The 18,761-nt window shown below is 46.9% G+C and overlaps 1 protein-coding gene across 3 annotated transcripts; it reads right to left on the bottom strand.

Annotated features, from left to right (window-relative positions):
• Window positions 1–1,210: 1,210 nt before the first annotated feature.
• Window positions 1,211–15,690, bottom strand: Ginm1 (glycosylated integral membrane protein 1). 3 transcript variants are annotated; one of them, XM_052169723.1, is made up of 8 exons: window positions 15,530–15,690; window positions 14,123–14,182; window positions 12,614–12,710; window positions 9,743–9,894; window positions 8,882–9,038; window positions 8,083–8,216; window positions 3,163–3,326; window positions 1,211–1,843 (listed from the first exon to the last, which is right to left on the bottom strand). In XM_052169723.1, exons 1-8 carry the CDS (start codon window positions 15,641–15,643, stop codon window positions 1,732–1,734), a joined length of 990 nt encoding a protein of 329 aa, XP_052025683.1. In that variant the 5' UTR covers window positions 15,644–15,690; the 3' UTR covers window positions 1,211–1,731. The 3 variants fall into 3 exon arrangements, with proteins under 3 accessions (XP_052025683.1, XP_052025684.1, XP_052025682.1); XM_052169724.1 differs by having other exon boundaries at window positions 8,083–8,213; XM_052169722.1 differs by lacking the exons at window positions 1,211–1,843; window positions 3,163–3,326 and having other exon boundaries at window positions 7,990–8,216.
• Between the last annotated feature and the right edge of the window lie 3,071 nt (window positions 15,691–18,761).

Genomic DNA, 18,761 nt, shown 5'->3' with positions numbered 1-18,761 from the left:
TGCAGTGTTTTCTTGGCATTCATGGGTTCAATTCCCTACTATTGATTTAAAAAAAAAAAAAAAGGCAAAACAGCAAGTACTTTCTTGGGCCATGTTTTTACAATGGGTTACAACCAAACACCTGACCCAGTGTCACTCTGGCCTAGTGAGGTCTTTCGTCATGTCATTAAGTACTGGGACTACAGATGTGATGCTCAACTATGTCCGGCTTTCAAAACTCTTTAAATGAAACAATGAAAAATACCACATGGAATAAATAAGTCATGTGTACCAGATAACACTGTCGAAATAAGCAGTTCTGAGTGACAGAGAAGAAACAGGAGGAACATGCTTATAAATGTGCTGTGCTCAGACCCAGAAGACTGAGGCCATAGATTTTATTCCTTGATGTTAATGTCTTCGAAAGAGGTGAGCCTGAGTTTCAGCCATGTGAAAGATAGGACCTATATACTATACCACTTACAGGAGATCCCCAATTTAAACAACTTGGACCCCAACAGCCATACTTTTATCTGTAGATGTAACTTTGGTGAGGTTTCTATGCCTCATGGCCCCGCAGGGTGGCCACGCCTGCTCTAGCCCATTCCAGCTCCTAAGAAAAGACACGAAGACCTAGTGTCTCATTAAGCCTAAGCTGGGCAGGCTCTGAGCCCCGTCACTTGCCGTCTGGGCTCGCCCTGGGTCCTCTGGTCCATGTGGCCCCTCGTGGCTCCTCTCTTGCCCTGATCTCATGTCCTCTCCACACCTTCTGGTTCTCTGCTCTCTTCCCACTGTGGTCTCTCTGGGACGCCCTTTTCCCCCTGGAATCTTTAGTCCCACCTTGTTCTCTTCTGCCCAGCTGAAGAGAACAACTGATTTATTAACCAATCAGTGGGGATGGACAGCAATTTTTACATAACATAGGGGCCGGAGACAGTTGACCAGGCCATCGTGTTGGAGCCCTGGACCACCAGATGTTTGAATGCACAGTGCCCCAAATCATCCTCCAACTTCTATCCTAGTCAATGGGGGCTGGAGCTATAGCTCCGTGGTTAAGAGTGCTTCCTGCTCTTACACACCACTTGAGTGGGTCTCAGTGCCCAAGACAGACAGCTCACAACCACTCCGCAGCTCCGGCTGCAGGAGACCCAGTGCCCTCTTTGGCCTCAACAGGCATTTCTATGCATGTGCACAAACTCTCTCCCACAGGCACATAATTAAAAATAAGGCAGTTCTTTAAAAAAGTTTATTTTAGAGGAAGACCATGTCACTATTATAAATCCTGGTGCATTCAAGGTAAGGAGTTTTGGTACAGACACAAATCATGATACACTTCAGTGATTTTTATACTGAGTCATGTATGTGATATCAAGGCACATTGTGCTGAGTAAAAAAAATAAGTGTTAGGTTCTCTAGCTTTTAAATTAGAATTTCATAAAGTGCTTCTTATAAAATCTTACAATAGTAATCAAATAGATACAATTTCTGCAGCAAAGGCACCTGGGAGTTCTTGGCACTCGGCTTTGTCTCACCTCTCCTTTCAGTTTGGTGATTTCTCGGTCCTTGGTAATTCGTCTTCTGAACGGCCAGCCAGGGAATGGAGCGAGGCAAGCTGTAACCGCCCACTCAAGAGGCCGTCTGTAAAGGTCTTGGGAATTTGGCAATTTCTATGTATAAATTGATTAATGATTTAAATTCAAATGGCAAGTCTGGGGACAAGAGACAATAGAGTCCATGATTGGAGATGGTGTTTTAAATATCCGTTTTATCTGTAAGTTTTTCTGCTGTTTTCTCAGAGTCGTCTGGGTATAGGATGATAGGCACCACAGTGATCCCATTCATTTTATCCACCTGAAGCATTCCTCTGCAATGCAAGACAAGTCATTACTGCCAACATCACATCTCCTCCAGCATGCTGGAGTACAACAGTGCTTCGTCACGGCCACACCTCCTCCAGCATGCTGGAGTACAACAGTGCTTTGTCATGGCCACACCTCCTCCAGCATGCTGGAGTACAACAGTGCTTCGTCACGGCCACAGACCTTCCTTCTCATGGCTTATAAACCTTCTACAGGTCTGGGCTCCAAGTTCTCTCTAGCAGACACACTGAAGGGAACAGACCACTGCCTGGTCCTATAGGGCAAGAGCCGGCGCTGGCCTGGCCTGGTATAAGTTGCTGAAAGCAAAGTCCAGGCAGCTTTCCAGACTCTTCCTCGGAGACACAACCCTGACCACACAAGGGGTTTTCATCGTGAGTCCTATGTTCCCTTGTCCAGATTTCTCCCATTAAAACAGCAACTGAGGCCAGTTTCAAATCAGGCAAGCCGACCGCATATGTGGTCAGGCTATGTGCTGCTCTGAGTGACTCTGTATGGCAAACAGCAGCAGTTTTCAAGTTGCATCCTGCCATTCGCAGGCCCATGGTGTCCAGGGCCAGCACTGCATGTTGGCAGCGCAGCCAGTGTCTGACAGCTAATGGACTGTGCTGAAATCTAACTATACAGTCTCTCTGCCTCCTGCCCTCAGGATTCTGTGGCCACTTTAATCCTTTCTTAGCCATTCAGCAACGAACTTCATGACCTATGATGTGAAAGCTGAGAGTCCGAGTAATTAAGAATGGAGTGGAATCAACAAACCTATTTGCCAGTGGCCACAAGTAGCCAATGAAATCGGGTTCATCGGTGTCCTGCCAGGCTTGCGGGCTTACACCTATAATCCCAGCACTTCAAAGGTGGAGGCAGGAGGGTCAGAAGCCCAAAGCCATCCTCAGCTACATGGACAATGGTAAGAGAATGCTGGTGCTTTTTCTGTCTTCCCCATGGTGCCGAGGGGAAGACCGCACTGGTCTTCTGATCTCAACTAAACTGATACTCTGGAGTTGAGACTAGTTGGTGTGGGTCAAAACCGGCTCTACCCACACTGCACGTCCTAGCCTGCCCGCTCATTCTCTGCCCTTAGGAGACCCAGCAAAGCTCTGCTCATGGCTGCATCTCTGAAAGGATGGTGATCTCAATAGTACCTAAATGTATTTTAATTCCATTTAAATTGGAAAATGGGCTAGAAAACGTTATTTTTTTCTCGCACCGTCTGATTCTATCACTGCACTTTGGACTATGCGACACTCTTGACCGTAACACACAGCGAAGCGACCTCCCTTTAATAGTTCAGATTCTCTGCACTCACTTGTTCTCACACACTGGGAAAAGCAGCTTTAGCAGCGCTATGACTCCTGCTGCTCCCAGAACTCCAACCACCATGACGTTCAGGAACATGAAGAGCACCGGGACCACGCCGCTCCAGAAGCGACAGAGTGCTTTCCTCAACTTCTCCATCCACTGGCACATGACCTGGGAAGTGCCAGGCGTCTGATTAGAAAAGCCTGTTCCAGCAACTAAAATTTACATTTCTGGTTTCTTTTGAGATGGGGCCTCTCTTTGTAGAGCCTTGTGCCTGCCTTGCCACTGGGGAACGGCTGGCACGAAGCTTGGTGTGTGTGTGGGGGTGTTCTGCCTCCCCTACAACAGTCCATAATGGGTCCTCGGTCTGTGTTTTTTTGGCTGAGAAGCAGTGGTGTCTGGGACAACTGCTGTGGTTCCCAGGCTGCAGTGCACCCGGGCACCGCTGGGCACTGCTGAGAGCTGTGAATGGGGTCCCCGTGGGCCTGCACCTGCCCTGAAGCACTTCCCCTCGGGGCATTTACTTGGAGGGAAGGGGAAAGGGGAATCTCCATCTCCAATGGGGCAGGAACCAGTTTGGTTCCCAGTGATGCTGAGACTCTGAAGGGGCTAGAGAAAAGTCCTTCTCCTCAAGATTTAGGCCTGGCTCTATGAGAAAGGCCCATGGTGATCCCCGATGAAGGGGGTGGTTCTTGCTTGTATTGTTTATTTGATGGCGAATGTGAATACACACACCTTACTCATGGTAAACCAGGGATAAAATACCTTTGTGGGAAGGAACGCCCCAGAAACAGAAGCTCACTGGCTGAAGACTAGGGCTAAACCTCATTAGCATGGAGACTAGGGCTCTATCGACCTCATTAGCATGGAGACTAGGGCTCTATCGACCTCATTAGCATGGAGACTAGGGCTCTATCGACCTCATTAGCATGGAGACTAGGGCTCTATCGACCTCATTAGCATGGAGACTAGGGCTAAACCTCATTAGCATGGAGACTAGGGCTCTATCGACCTCATTAGCATGGAGACTAGGGCTCTATCGACCTCATTAGCATGGAGACTAGGGCTCTATCGACCTCATTAGCATGGAGACTAGGGCTAAACCTCATTAGCATGGAGACTAGGGCTCTATCTCAACCTCATTAGCATGGAGACTAGGGCTCTAGACCTCATTAGCATGGAGACTAGGGCTCTATTGACCTCATTAGCATGGAGACTAGGGCTCTAGACCTCATTAGCATGGAGACTAGGGCTCTATCGACCTCATTAGCATGGAGACTAGGGCTCTATCGACCTCATTAGCATGGAGACTAGGGCTCTATCTCGACCTCATTAGCATGGAGACTAGGGCTCTATAGACCTCATTAGCATGGAGACTAGGGCTCTATAGACCTCATTAGCATGGAGACTAGGGCTCTATCGACCTCATTAGCATGGAGACTAGGGCTCTATCTCGACCTCATTAGCATGGAGACTAGGGCTCTATAGACCTCATTAGCATGGAGACTAGGGCTCTAGACCTCATTAGCATGGAGACTAGGGCTCTATAGACCTCATTAGCATGGAGACTAGTGCTCTATTGACCTCATTAGCATGGAGACTAGGGCTCTAGACCTCATTAGCATGGAGACTAGGGCTCTATCGACCTCATTAGCATGGAGACTAGGGCTCTATCGACCTCATTAGCATGGAGACTAGGGCTCTATCTCGACCTCATTAGCATGGAGACTAGGGCTCTATAGACCTCATGAGCATGGAGACTAGGGCTCTATAGACCTCATTAGCATGGAGACTAGGGCTCTATCTCGACCTCATTAGCATGGAGACTAGGGCTCTATAGACCTCATTAGCATGGAGACTAGGGCTCTAGACCTCATTAGCATGGAGACTAGGGCTCTATAGACCTCATTAGCATGGAGACTAGGGCTCTAGACCTCATTAGCATGGAGACTAGGGCTCTATAGACCGCATTAGCATGGAGACTAGGGCTCTAGACCTCATTAGCATGGAGACTAGGGCTCTATAGACCTCATTAGCATGGAGACTAGGGCTCTAGACCTCATTAGCATGGAGACTAGGGCTCTAGACCTCATTAGCATGGAGACTAGGGCTCTATCGACCTCATTAGCATGGAGACTAGGGCTCTATCGACCTCATTAGCATGGAGACTAGGGCTCTATCTCGACCTCATTAGCATGGAGACTAGGGCTCTATAGACCTCATTAGCATGGAGACTAGGGCTCTATAGACCTCATTAGCATGGAGACTAGGGCTCTATAGACCTCATTAGCATGGAGACTAGGGCTCTATCGACCTCATTAGCATGGAGACTAGGGCTCTATAGACCTCATTAGCATGGAGAATAGGGCTCTAGACCTCATTAGCATGGAGACTAGGGCTCTATCGACCTCATTAGCATGGAGACTAGGGCTCTATAGACCTCATTAGCATGGAGACTAGGGCTCTATCGACCTCATTAGCATGGAGACTAGGGCTCTATCTCGACCTCATTAGCATGGAGACTAGGGCTCTATAGACCTCATTAGCATGGAGACTAGGGCTCTATAGACCTCATTAGCATGGAGACTAGGGCTCTATAGACCTCATTAGCATGGAGACTAGGGCTCTATAGACCTCATTAGCATGGAGACTAGGGCTCTATAGACCTCATTAGCATGGAGACTAGGGCTCTAGACCTCATTAGCATGGAGACTAGGGCTCTATAGACCTCATTAGCATGGAGACTAGGGCTCTAGACCTCATTAGCATGGAGACTAGGGCTCTAGACCTCATTAGCATGGAGACTAGGGCTCTATAGACCTCATTAGCATGGAGACTAGGGCTCTAGACCTCATTAGCATGGAGACTAGGGCTCTATCGACCTCATTAGCATGGAGACTAGGGCTCTATTGACCTCATTAGCATGGAGACTAGGGCTCTATCTCATTATCTCTATCTCATACCTCATTGGCACGGACTTATGCCACTGCCGCTGACTGCCATGGACCTCTCTATACCCGCTCCACATCACGTAGTTTGGCAGGGAGCTGGCTCTGCTCCTGCTGTTCTCAATTCTGGGATTTCCCTGGGGTCTGAGCCTGCTCGACTTTACCAGTTCTCCTGTCTGGTGGCGCATTCCACTTGCCCCACATCAGACTGGGCTCAAACTCACATAGAGACCCACCTGCCTCTATCTAACCCAAGCTGGGTGAGAGGCATACATCACTATGCCTGGCCTTGTGTAATATTTTTGTGGGTTATTTACTACGATGTCTGGCCAAATTTTTTAACATTTTGGCTTTGGGTTGACAGAAACAATCTGTGTCTTGATATAACAGTGGTTACATATGTGTCAAAAGTAACACACACAAAAAAAAAAAAAAAGAAAAGAAAGGGAAGGGAAGGGAAGGGAGAAACAAACAAACAAAGAGAAAGTCTGGTTCGGGTCAGGTAAGTAGCTCAGAAATGAATGCTTCTTCCTCATTCTACAGTGGTGCTTGGGGTGACTGCAGAACACATATATCATGACAACAAAATTTTATTTTAAAATGCACCTAAATAAACTATTTTACAGTTTTAAAATGTATGTTCCCAAGACATAGGGAGGCGCGCGCGCGCACACACGCACACACACACACACACACACACACACACGTACATCAAGGGAATGTTCATGCTGACTAATACGCCTGTCCACTATTGCAGGTAAAGGACAAGGAAAGGAAGAAACAAACCCCACAGCCTTAGGAATGGGCGTGGTCCACTGGTACCTACATGTTTCATACTTTAAGAGGAAGAAAAGATCCAACTACCGGCAGCACTGATGGGCTGGACTATGAAGACAGCCCCCTTTGCGCTGACCTGTTGGGAGATGCTGGGTGCACACTGACCCTCTATCCTGGACTCCAGTGACCCCCAATCAACAGTCCTGACCTTCAGTGAGAACCACTTGCCCAGGCCCTGCCCATTCAGTGGCAGACACATTAGGACACTCCCTGAACTGTGTCAGTGAAGGGCATGTGTGACATAAATGTTCTCAGTGAAGGGCATGTGTGACATAAATGTTCTCAGTAGTTATTGATGTAGCTTCACATGGACACCCAGTTATTCCTAATGACACCTTGATGAGATATTTTACAGTACTTGATAGAGTGAGCACAGGTTAACCTAAGAAATAAGTTAAAGAGGATAAGAACTGAGCCAAGGATGCATAACTAGTCAATGGCAGATCACACACACACACACACACACACACACACACACACACATCTCCAAATGTATCATTTTAGCAATATGCAATCATTGTGTGGGAACTTGAAGGCACGTTGCACTGGTGTGGACACAAGGTGGGCGCTGTCTAATGTAAAAAGGTGGAAATGTGAGAATGAACTTTGGGACTGAGATTCCTGAGGACACGAAGGCCGGCCTTGCTAATCATGACCTGACGGCATCATCAGTGAGGCGTCCAGAGGCCGGGAACACCGTGAACACCGCATCAGGATTAAGATAATAGCTCGTGAGAGAGCTCAGAGAGAAACTTGTCATCAGGCCTCATGGTCTGAATGTGGTTCCTGGGAGCAAAGTCCTGACAGCTGTCCCTGTGACATCAACTGCACACACGCAACTGCACACACACAACTGCACACAACAAATAATGTTTAAAAATTAAAACAAACCCCAAGTGAGCTGAGCACAGAGACTCACATTTACAGTACCAGCACTCAGGAGACAAAGACAGGTTTTTCTAGGAGTTCAGCCTAGGCTACAGTCTGAAATAACATCATCAAAACCAAATGCATCCATCATTAAACATGATCAGCTGTTTTGTCTTTATGTTTTCTACTTCATTCTAAAGGACGCATTTATCTTCACCACAACCATAACTACTTCTGGCAGCACCATGAAAAGATACCACTGACTGAATTACCTTGTATGAAGATGGAGGCTCTGCTCTCAGAGGAGTCTCAGGCAACTTGCCCGGTAAAGCATTTCCGTCCATAGTGGTTTCCACGTTCCCGATGAGGTAGTGGCTGGTGGTCTGCAGTGAGCTAACAGTTCCTACTGAAGAGAAAGAAGGTTACCAAACTGCAGCCGCAGCTGACCTCTGCTACAAGCCCTGCCAGAGCACAGTAGTAATATCTTCGATTACAACACTAACATGTATTTCACCATTGATAGAACAAGAATTTTATTTACTGAGTTAGTACCAGTAGGAAAAATGTACTCAGACCTCTATAAGGGGCTACAAAAGTTACTGTTTTGTCACACAGAAAAATCTACATTTCCAGTTTTTCCAGGCATGGTAGCTTACTCCTGTAACCCTAGACTTGCAAACCAGGAACACAATCAAGAAGTTCAGGTCTCAGCAGCCATGCTGGAACTCCAGCTCTAGGGTCTGATTCTATTCTGGCCTCTGCAGGTATTCATAAACACATCACACACACACACACACACACACACACACACACACACATCTCACACACACACACACACACATATCTCACACACACACATCACACACATATCACACATACACATACACACATATCACCTACACACACCACAAACACACATCACATACACGCATACACACACATCACATACACACATCACACACACATAGCACATATACACACATCACACACATACACACAAACACAATAATCTTTTTTAAGTATATAAAGCAAAATGATTTCATTAACATTTTAAATAATGTTATAAAATACCTTTTTTGGAAAAGTCAGGAAGCGTGAATAAAATGTCACTGTCTTGGGAAATAGAATAAAGCATGCTTTCTTCCAAAGGAAGGAAGTAGTTTGAATGTCTGAGTACTCTCTGGTTCATAACTAAAATGTTAATTTCAGTAACATTCTTTTGTTGAGCCTATGAAAGAAAAAATAAATACTATTTACTTTAAATAATGCCCTAGAGTTTAAAAGTGAACTTTCCTTCTTCATTTCTCCCTCGCAGTCCTACTGTGTGGCTTTTACAACTTCAGCTTCATTTCATCCGCACAGTACTGAGGAGAGGGCGACAGAACTACGGACACCCCCAAGGCCCTTCTCTTTCTGTCTGCAGATGCCTGGCACGTTTCAGAAGATAGAAAGGAGCACAAATGTCAGACTTGCTATGTGATGAGATCCAGACAGTTCTAGGGCATTGTGATGGTTTGAATGGGAATGGCCCCCACAGACTGTTTGAAAGGGTGGTCCCCAGTTAGTGGAACTATGTGGGAAGGATCAGGAGATGGGACCTTGTCACAGGGGGCGTGCATCACTGGGTGTGAGCTCAGAGGCATAGTCTCTCTCTGCCTGTAGATCAGGATGTAGCTCTTAGCTCCTTTCCTAGGACACGTCTGCTTGCCTACCGCCATGTGTCCCACCATGATGATAATGGACTAACCCTCTGAAAACCATAAGCCAGCCCCAAATAAATGTTTTCTTCTGTGAGTTGCACTGGCCGTGGTGTCTTTGTAGCAATAGAAAAGGAACAAGTACCTTCTTGCACATCGGTTCAGAAACAAAAGCACCCAGCATTTGCACACGTAACACAAATTTAATCTCCAGTTAAAAAGCACAGTATCTTACTTGTCTCCCATCAACCTCCACAACCTCTTCTTGAATGACAATTAGCTGTGAACTGGAACCGTATGTCACAGGCCTCTTATGAACTAAAATCCTTACAGTGACAAGTCCAAAATATTCTTTCTCCTCTGGATTTTGCAGATTTTCACTCTTCACTATTAAACAAACAAAAAAACAAAAAAAGTAGTGAGATTTTATACAAAACTTACCATGACAGCAGTTACTATATCTGATGATGTTTATGACACTGACTTGGAACAAGACAGTGGCTGCTGGGTGGTGGTGGTGCACACCTTTAATCCCAGCACTTGGGAGGCACACGCAGGCGGATTTCTGAGTTTGAGGCCAGCCTGGTCTACAGAGTGAGTTCCAGGACAGCCAGAGCTATACAGAGAAACCCTGTCTTGAAAACAAACAAACAAACAAAAAAGCAAAACCAAGACAGCGGCAGGTGTGTTCTTTGACCTTACCAGTCTCAGATTTATAAAAGCAGAGATGAGCTGACAAGTCCTTCCAGGGGCTTCCACTCACTGGATAAGGAAATGTTTGCTGGTCTGCAGCTGGAGTGGCCAAGCCACCGTGGCTGCTCCTCTGCTAAGGCTTCACAGCGTCTGCCAGTGAGGAGCAACCCAGGGCACATGGCCAGCAAGCAGCCTCGGAGTCAGCTGAGCACTCACAACATACGAGCACTCACAACATACGCAGTGAGAGGGGGGCTCACACACAAGGAGAGGGGGGCCGCACACAAGGAGAGGGGGGCCCACACGCAGTGAGAGGGGGGCCCACACACAAGGAGAGGGGGACCCGCACGCAGTGAGAGGGGGGCCCACACACAGTGAGAGGGGGACCCACACGCAAGGCTTTACTTTTTACTTCTTTCCTCAACCCTTTGCACCCAGTAAGTGGCTTTTTATAGCTAGATCAGGAATGGGGAAAGGGAGAGAAGTCTATGCCTCCGTAATGGTGATGGAGAAAGATCTGAACAGATTTCATTGTATACATGTATGGAATCCTCAAAGATAAAGACAACATTTTGAAAGAGTAAAGCAGCCAGGAATAGAGGTGCCCACCTCCTGTCACAGCATGCGGGCAGCGGAGGCAGCAGCGGCCAGCTAGGGCCGCAGCATGACAAGACTTTCTCCAGACGGCAAATTAAGGACTAGAGAGATGGTCCGTCCACCAAGAGCGCTCACTACCCTATCAGAGGGTCTGAGCTCAGAACCCAGCACGCACAGCAGACATCGTGCTAATGGCTGTAATAGGATCAAATGCTCCCCTCTAACCTGTGGGCGCCTGCGCAGACTATAAAACACTAGAGGCACACGCTGATCATCACCTGCCACAACATCAACATTTAGTTGTTGCGTCCCAAATATGAGGCCTGTTCGTCAAAAGCACACAGATACACATTCCTAGACGCACACCTCGGGGCTTAAACTCATGGTGAGCCATTTAAGCCTTGGTCTAGAACACCGGATACCAATTCATTAGCTACTTAGTATTCACCGTCACTCACTCAGCTCCCTCTTAGCTCTAGCCACACCAGCTCGCAGTAATTTGGGGTATGCGGCCATGATGTAACTGTGATTAGTGCCCTCTGGGCTCCGGTGCTGTCAGCCCTGAGCTCTCTGGTACTGTCAACTAGCTCTCCTTCAGAGAGGCGCCTCAGCATCCCCTCTTTTATGTCTAAGTGGTTTTGTTGTGCTGATTGTGGTTCTGAAGATGGAATCCAGGGCAGTCCACTCATCTGGCAAATATCTGAGCTCTGTCTCCAGCACCTCTCTGAGCTGGGGCAGGAGATGTGCATCTTCCCTCACTAAGTTCCACACTCAGTGATTCTCCTACCTCAGCCAACTCCGGGAGCTGGGACTATGAACACACAAATCTGCATGTGTGGTGCCTGACTTAATAAATCAGTGTTCTAGCTGCCTGTTTCTTCATGAATGTCCCTCCCAGCCTGGTCAGCATGTCTAAGACCACAGCCTGGCGCACAAGAGAAATACAGCAAAGAGGTAACTCTCACACCTCTACTGTAGAATAGATTCAGGACAGCAAAAGCCACTGATGCTGGCTTCCTGCTCGTGCAGTGGTGAGCTCTGAAACAATCTTCTCAGTGATGCCTGCTCCCAGGCATGAATGGGTAACCCTGCCTGCCCCCCACCTCAGTGCCAGATGGGCCCAATCATTACTTCCCACAAGCCACAGAGCAGGAGTGACACCGCCCAGGGCCTTTATGTTACTCACATAAAAGTATATAGTCCAACACAGCATTATCTGATTCTTTAACCAAAACCCTTGAGGTTTAAAAGAGAAGCAGGGGCTGAAGAGAGCTCTGCAGCAGTGAGTACTTGCTGCGCTCGTAGAGGACCTGGGGCCTGTTCTCAGAACCCATACGGTGCCTCCCAACTGCCTACCATTCCAGTTCTGGGGCATCCAACATCCTCTCTGGCCTTCTTGGGCACTAGGTACATACATGGTACAGCTATACATGCAGACAAAACACCATGCACATAAAAAGAAATGAGTCTTTAAAAAGGCAAGCATTTTTTTGCAGATGAGTAAGAGAGATAAAGGAGGACCCACATATACAGTTAGTATCGATTAATCTTCTATAACCAGGATGAAGGAGAACTAGGATTTTCATGCTGGGTTCCCCATGTCTATGCCCACTCTCACACTGCTAACCTACCAGAAACTGAAGGCCAGTCCCAGGAAGGCACAAGTGAATAGCATATCAATTGAACCAACATAGTTTTAAATGCCTTAGCTACTAGTATAGAAACAATGCATCACTTTAAGGTGGCACTTCACATCACAACTGATTTAGTATTGTTAAAGACACAGTAATGTTGGAAACAATTCAGTAGTACTCACCTATCAAAGTCTGACAGCTTACTCGGGTTACACCACTATTTACAGGTAAGTCATTTACATATACCTGTCCACTCTCATAGGTTATGTTAAGAACAACCTTAAAATAAAGTAGCACATACATTAATTCCAACGGTTTATAAATGACCACAAACTCTTCATATCAAAAATGCATCATCTAACTACGTGTGTGCAGCAGGTGTTACGGCTTGCATGTGCTCCTCAAAGAGCCACGTGCTGGAAGCTTGGTCTCTACATGTGGTGATGTCTGGGGGAGGAGGAAGCCCTCTAAGATACAATGCTTAGTGGTAGATGTGAAATCCCTATGGCAAAGTCTTCAAAGGAACTGTGGGACCCCAGTCTCTCTTATCTGGTATCTAGCAAAATCCATTTGTTCTCCTGTTAGCGCCTATCACTAGGGTGCCATATAAGGCCAAAGACAACCAACACCAGCAGAAAGTCCTTGAACCTCTGTAACTAAGCCAAAAACAAAACAACAAAAGCCCTTTTGGTTTTGTTTAGGGCTTTTTTTTTTTTTTGATTTCTTTTTAAAAAAACTGATTTATTTTCATTTTAATTGTATGGATGTTTTTGCCTGCAGGTATGTCTATGTGTCATTGTGTGTGTGTAGTGCCTAAGAGGAAAACAGGGTGCTGGTCCCCTGGAAGTGAAGATAGATGTTGAAGGCTAGGCTGGCCCAAGGCTTTCCTGAGGAACATTCTTCTAAACTTTCTCTAAACCCTGAGCATGCTCAGTGGAGTCAGTATGGCCTGGAGCCAGGACCTTGGGACAGCTACAGATTCTGATCTTTGAAAACCCAACACTTCCCACCCTAAGGGGCTACATTGTATGTCCCAGCCCACCCTGACACCTGAGCTACCCAGTGCCCCCTTGTATAGAACTGTTTGAATCACTTCCTGCTGACACCTTCCCGCAGTGTGGCAGACTTTTATTCATACTGTACCATTTCTCCTATAAAAGCCACATACAACAGACGCTGTGCATCATGATTAGCTTGCTTGACGTAAGATATAGCTCATGCAAGACCCCCTGACCCCAACTTTTCTATCTTCTCTATCTTCTCATCCCCCTCAGAACCCTGTCACTGAAGAATGACCTGCTGGTCTAGGTCAGTTATAGCCGGTTATAAACTGCCATTTGGGTATGTTGGGAATCCAACCTGGATCCCGTGCAAGAGTATGCAGCTCTTACCCACTGAGCCACTCTTCCAGTCCTTGGCTTTGGTCTCTTAAGACAGTCTCACTACTTAAGAATCACAGGCTAACTTTAATTTGGGGTAATCCTTTCCTGCCTTAGCCTCCAAAGTGCTGGGATTACAGGAACGAGGTGCTATACCCAGCCTCACTAGCAAAGCCTCACATAGACTTCATATATTTATATAGAGTAGCCTGCCTTGGGCATCCCAATATAATAACAGGAAATGGACTAACACACTCAGTAAAAATTCCTGGCTAAATGCTACAGTAAAAATATAATCAAAAGGAGACCAACCTGTTCTTTAGATACTTCCCCATTGTTGTTCAGGGTAGTTACATTGACCCTGATGCCATCCTGCAAAACAAAGGCAGACAGATACGAATTTTACATATCGAAAATAACCTGGCTGTGTGGGCAAGTTCAAATATTTCTTAGATACACAGTAATGATGAAGAATCTCCAAAATTCTAAAAGAGAGGAAATAAATCCTTATCTCTATAACTTTACAATCACCCAACATTTATTTGGTTTGCTGGTTCTGGTCCACACAGTTGCTACTTTTACCCAGAAGCAACTGCCGCTCAACTACAATTGCATATACAAGTGTGCTTAGAGTTGCAAGGTTGTTGTTATTGACACCGCAGCATGTTTGTGAATTCTGTATTCAGAAGAGTTCTAGCATAATTCTAAAAACATTGTAAGCAGAATAAAGAGCTGGAGATGGCTCAAGAGTTATAAACGCACTTGTTGCAAAATAGAACCTTGACTCCACAAGGTTATCCTATGACCTCCATTGCTAAGGCATAAAGTTCTCAATCCAACACCATACACACATAACAAGTAAATTTGGAAAAGTAGAAGGTGACATTTATCATGACAGTCACTTCTGTATTTAGTGTGTTCCTACCAAATAATAAAGTGTTCCTAACTTTCTTGTCATTTTGGGGAAACTCGAATTCTATAATCTCCAAACTTTCTCCTACTATACAGAGAAAGGCCGAATGTGGCAACAAAAGTAAAAAAACAAACAAACAAATAAAAGGGGGGGGGGCTGTCCCTGAATATTGCAATGGCATGGTTCTCACAGGAAGCCAGGAATCTGAAAGGCTTGTGACCTTAGAGCTCCCCTGGGATGCTGAAACTCATCCCCAACCCTTCACTCAGGAACCCCGCCCACAATCAATAAAAAGCCCCTCTGGCAAGCGCTAGACCTTCAGCCGCTCACAGTCGCCAACCCGAGTGGCTCCGCGACCAGGAAAGGCGCTCCCTCCTGGTCGCGGCTGAGCAGGCACAGGTGGCCTGGAAAATTGCTAATTGGGCAACACAAACATCGCCAGAGCCCAGGCCGGGCTCTAACCCAGGAAGGAGCCATTCCAAACGCCCGAGGTCACTGGGCATCGCACGTTTTCGACAGCAAAGTCCGGCAGGATCCGAACCGGTTCGAGAGGCGCCACGAACCTCAAGTTCGATGGCCGCAGTCTTGGCCACACTTTCAAGAACGCTTGCGCGCCTTCCTGGCGATCCCCTCGGGGGCCCACCCCGCCCGGCCTCCGGGAAAGCTCCCGTTCCGCTCCGGGCGGCCAGACCCGGTCCAGCCCGGCACCCCCGGCGGTCCACCTGCGGGAGGGGGGCAGCGTCACCCCGCCCGGCCTCCCCGAGGTCCCGGCAGAGGAGCGGCCTGCTGCGCCCGCCCGGCCCTACCTGCGGGGCTGTGGACGGCGGCCTGGGCGCGCTGGTGGTCAGCCATCCCGCGGCTGGCAGCGCCACGAACAGCAACAGCCGGACGGGCAGCAGCGCCGACAGGGCGCCCTCCATCTTAGACAACACCGGCGCCGGGCGTCGGGAGGTGAGGGCGGGGCGTGGCGGGGCCGAGGGGGCGTGGCAGGGCCGAGGGGCGGGGCAGACTCCTCCCAAATGGGGCGGGCCGACTGAACTGGTGGGGGGGGGGTTTGCTCCGGCCTTTGACGTCTATGGGCGGAGCCAACTTCGTGAGTGTCCTCCAGGCTTTTGAACCGAGGAGAGGGATTTTCTCCAAACGCTTGCAGTTTTTTACGAAGCCTTTACTTTTGGAGTGTGTTTTTGTTTTCTCTTTCGAAATAGGATCTCGAAACAGTAGCCTAGGCTAACGCTGAACTACTTACTGAACCTGCTGCTTCGACCTCCTCAGTACTGGAATGACAGTAGTCGCCTCAACCTTGATGTTACGTTTTCATTAGCATCAGTATGCTCATATATTTACAAAATGAAAGCACAACTAGTATTTTATAAACTGTTAGGAATGAAAAATAAAAATTCAGCGTTTGGAGAGGTATTCGCTTTTACACTGGCTCTCACTCTGCAGCCCCAGAACTTTCTATCTACACCAAGCTGACATTCAACTGCCTCTGCCTCCTGGGTGCTGAGATTACAGACAAACACCACCATTCCTGCTAACTCAAAAGTTGTCGCCTTTGGCTACAGGTGAGAATTTCTTAAGCAGGTTTATGAAGTACAGGGAGCCTCCTTACACTCTCAAGTATCTGATTCGATTAGATTGCACTAGAGCTGGGAAACTGATAATTTGTCATTCTTCAGGGTTGAGGAAATAGCCCTTCCCTTAAATGTTCCACTGCACCTTTCGTGATGAGAGAAAATACCCCCCCAAATGAAGCCCGGTTCACATGTCTCCATATCCTGCTCCCTCACTTTCCTAACCTATGAAATGAAGGTGTAGACCTTTCTTCAGCCTGTTAATTTTTAAAATTTTATGTAAATGGGTTGTAAACCACTACGAGGGTGCTGAGACTCAAACTGTGGTCCTTTGTAATAAGCGTTCTTAACCGCTGAGCCACCTCTCCAAACCATTATTCTAAACCTTTAACTTTTACTTATGTCCACATGGAGTGGGGTGTCATGTGGACATGAGGGGACAACATCCTGGGGCCAGTTCTCAGCCTCTACCGTGTGGTTTTTGGGGATCCAGCTCGGGTCATAAGACCAGCTGGAAAACAATTCTGTCCTAATTGCATTGACCTTCAGCGAGGGGCTGGCACCTATTGGCTGGGAAAGAGTAGGAGACTTGGGCTCCAGCCAAGAGGCTATAGAGACGCTGTCAGCCATGGTGACTTTCCACCACTGCTCTGGGGTCCCCACACGGCTGTCACTAACCCCCCCTCACATGTGTAAGCCCAATAAACCCAAGGATTCCCTGGGTGAACGTCAGTGGAATTACATCTTCCGTTGTCATAGACCTTAAAAGTAGGGGTAGATGCTCACAGCTCCCCAGAGGGAAGTAGTTTTTTTAATACAGGACAGCATAACGATTGATAAGTATTTGTACATATGGCCTGTTAGGTAGAATAAGAAATGTATTTAGTTTTTCTTTGAAATAAAGCCTTTGCCATAAAAAGGATTTTTTTTCCTGCTTTTGAAGCCATTTTCTTCTATCACCTCTTCCATATGCCTTATTTTTAAGCTACAGTAAACTTCTAGGTAGCTCTCAGATATTACCAGGCTTATAGGTCATTAAGGATGACCTACCTGCACAATTGGCAGCTTGTAAATCCAGGAAATGAAACTGCTGGACTTTGACTACTGGTTAAACGAGTAAGCTCTGAGTGGAGACACAGTAGCCTAGAATATCGCTATTTAGCTGGAGGCTTTTTAGTAAAACACAGTCATATCACTGTCCCCTTCCTTAAGTTAATCCACCTCTCCCACACAGTGCTTCAGAGCCCTGTGTTCATTCTCAGCATTGAGTCTGGGCCCATCAAGATGGTGCAGCTGATAAAGGCTCTTGCTGCCAAGCCTGAAAACCTGACTTTAGCCCTTGGGAGCCCACATGATGGAAGGAGAGAACCAACTCTTTTCAAGTTATCGTCTGATGTCCACATACACACTGTGGTACAAGTGTACACACACACACACACACACACACACACACACACGTAAATAAATAAAAGCAAAACCCAAAACCTGGGTGTGATACAGGACTATAATCCCATCAGCTGAAGGTCATTGTTGGCTACATGAAACCTTGTCTCAAAAGAAAGAAAGACAAAAACAAAAACCAAAACGAGTTAACCAAAATGGTTTCCTGTCAATCACCGGGACAGGCAACCATCCGTCAGGAGAGTCATCTCTCTGGTCATTATCCACTCTCATCCCTTGAGAGTGTTCCCTTTGCAGTGGTTCCTTGTCCACTTGTCAACCCTGACAAGAGTTGCCCCACTTTACCTTGCAATAAACTATATCTATTGCTACACTACATTCGTGTGTCTTGGAATTCTTTTTGACAGAGGTAACACAGGGCAAAGAGGAGACTAGGATGAGATTTCCCCATAAGAAACCTAAAAAGGACCGATCAAATATTCACAGTGTTTCTCTGTGTAGTCCCAGCTGTTCTGGAATTCACTTTATAGACCAGTTTGGCTTTGAACTCACAGACATCCACATGCGTCTGTCTTCCGAGTGCTGGGATCAAAGGCATGCACCACTACTGCCCAGAAAGTGTTCACTTCTTAACTTACCTCTCAACCACTGAGGTACTGTACATCAATAATGACTTATAGATGGATTCTATAATGAAGCCCTACCTACTTCTATGGTAATCTAGAACTACTGGCGATTTTACTCTGTGATAAACTTCTGAAATTAAAAATGAGTCTAGAGAGCTAGAGAGATGGCACAGCAATTAAGAGTGCTGATTGCCCTTCCAGCAGATTGGAATTCAGTTCTGAGGGCCCAACGTAGGTGGCTCACAACCACCTGTAACTTTAATTCCAAAGGATGTAAGGCCTCTGACTTCACACATGCAAACACAGACACAAACAAATAAATATTTAAAAAAAATAATCCAGAGTTCAGAAAAAGACATGCGTGGAGTGTAGACTATATAGAATATATGCCAAAGGTCCCAAAGTACATGTGTGTGACAAGGTAGTGGGGGCGATGA

This window comes from Apodemus sylvaticus, chromosome 23, assembly GCF_947179515.1.
Source record: "Apodemus sylvaticus chromosome 23, mApoSyl1.1, whole genome shotgun sequence".
NCBI classification, from domain to species: Eukaryota; Metazoa; Chordata; class Mammalia; order Rodentia; family Muridae; genus Apodemus; species Apodemus sylvaticus.
The sequence above is the reverse complement of the archived record's forward strand: the minus strand, read 5'-3'. Positions and strand labels throughout refer to the sequence as shown.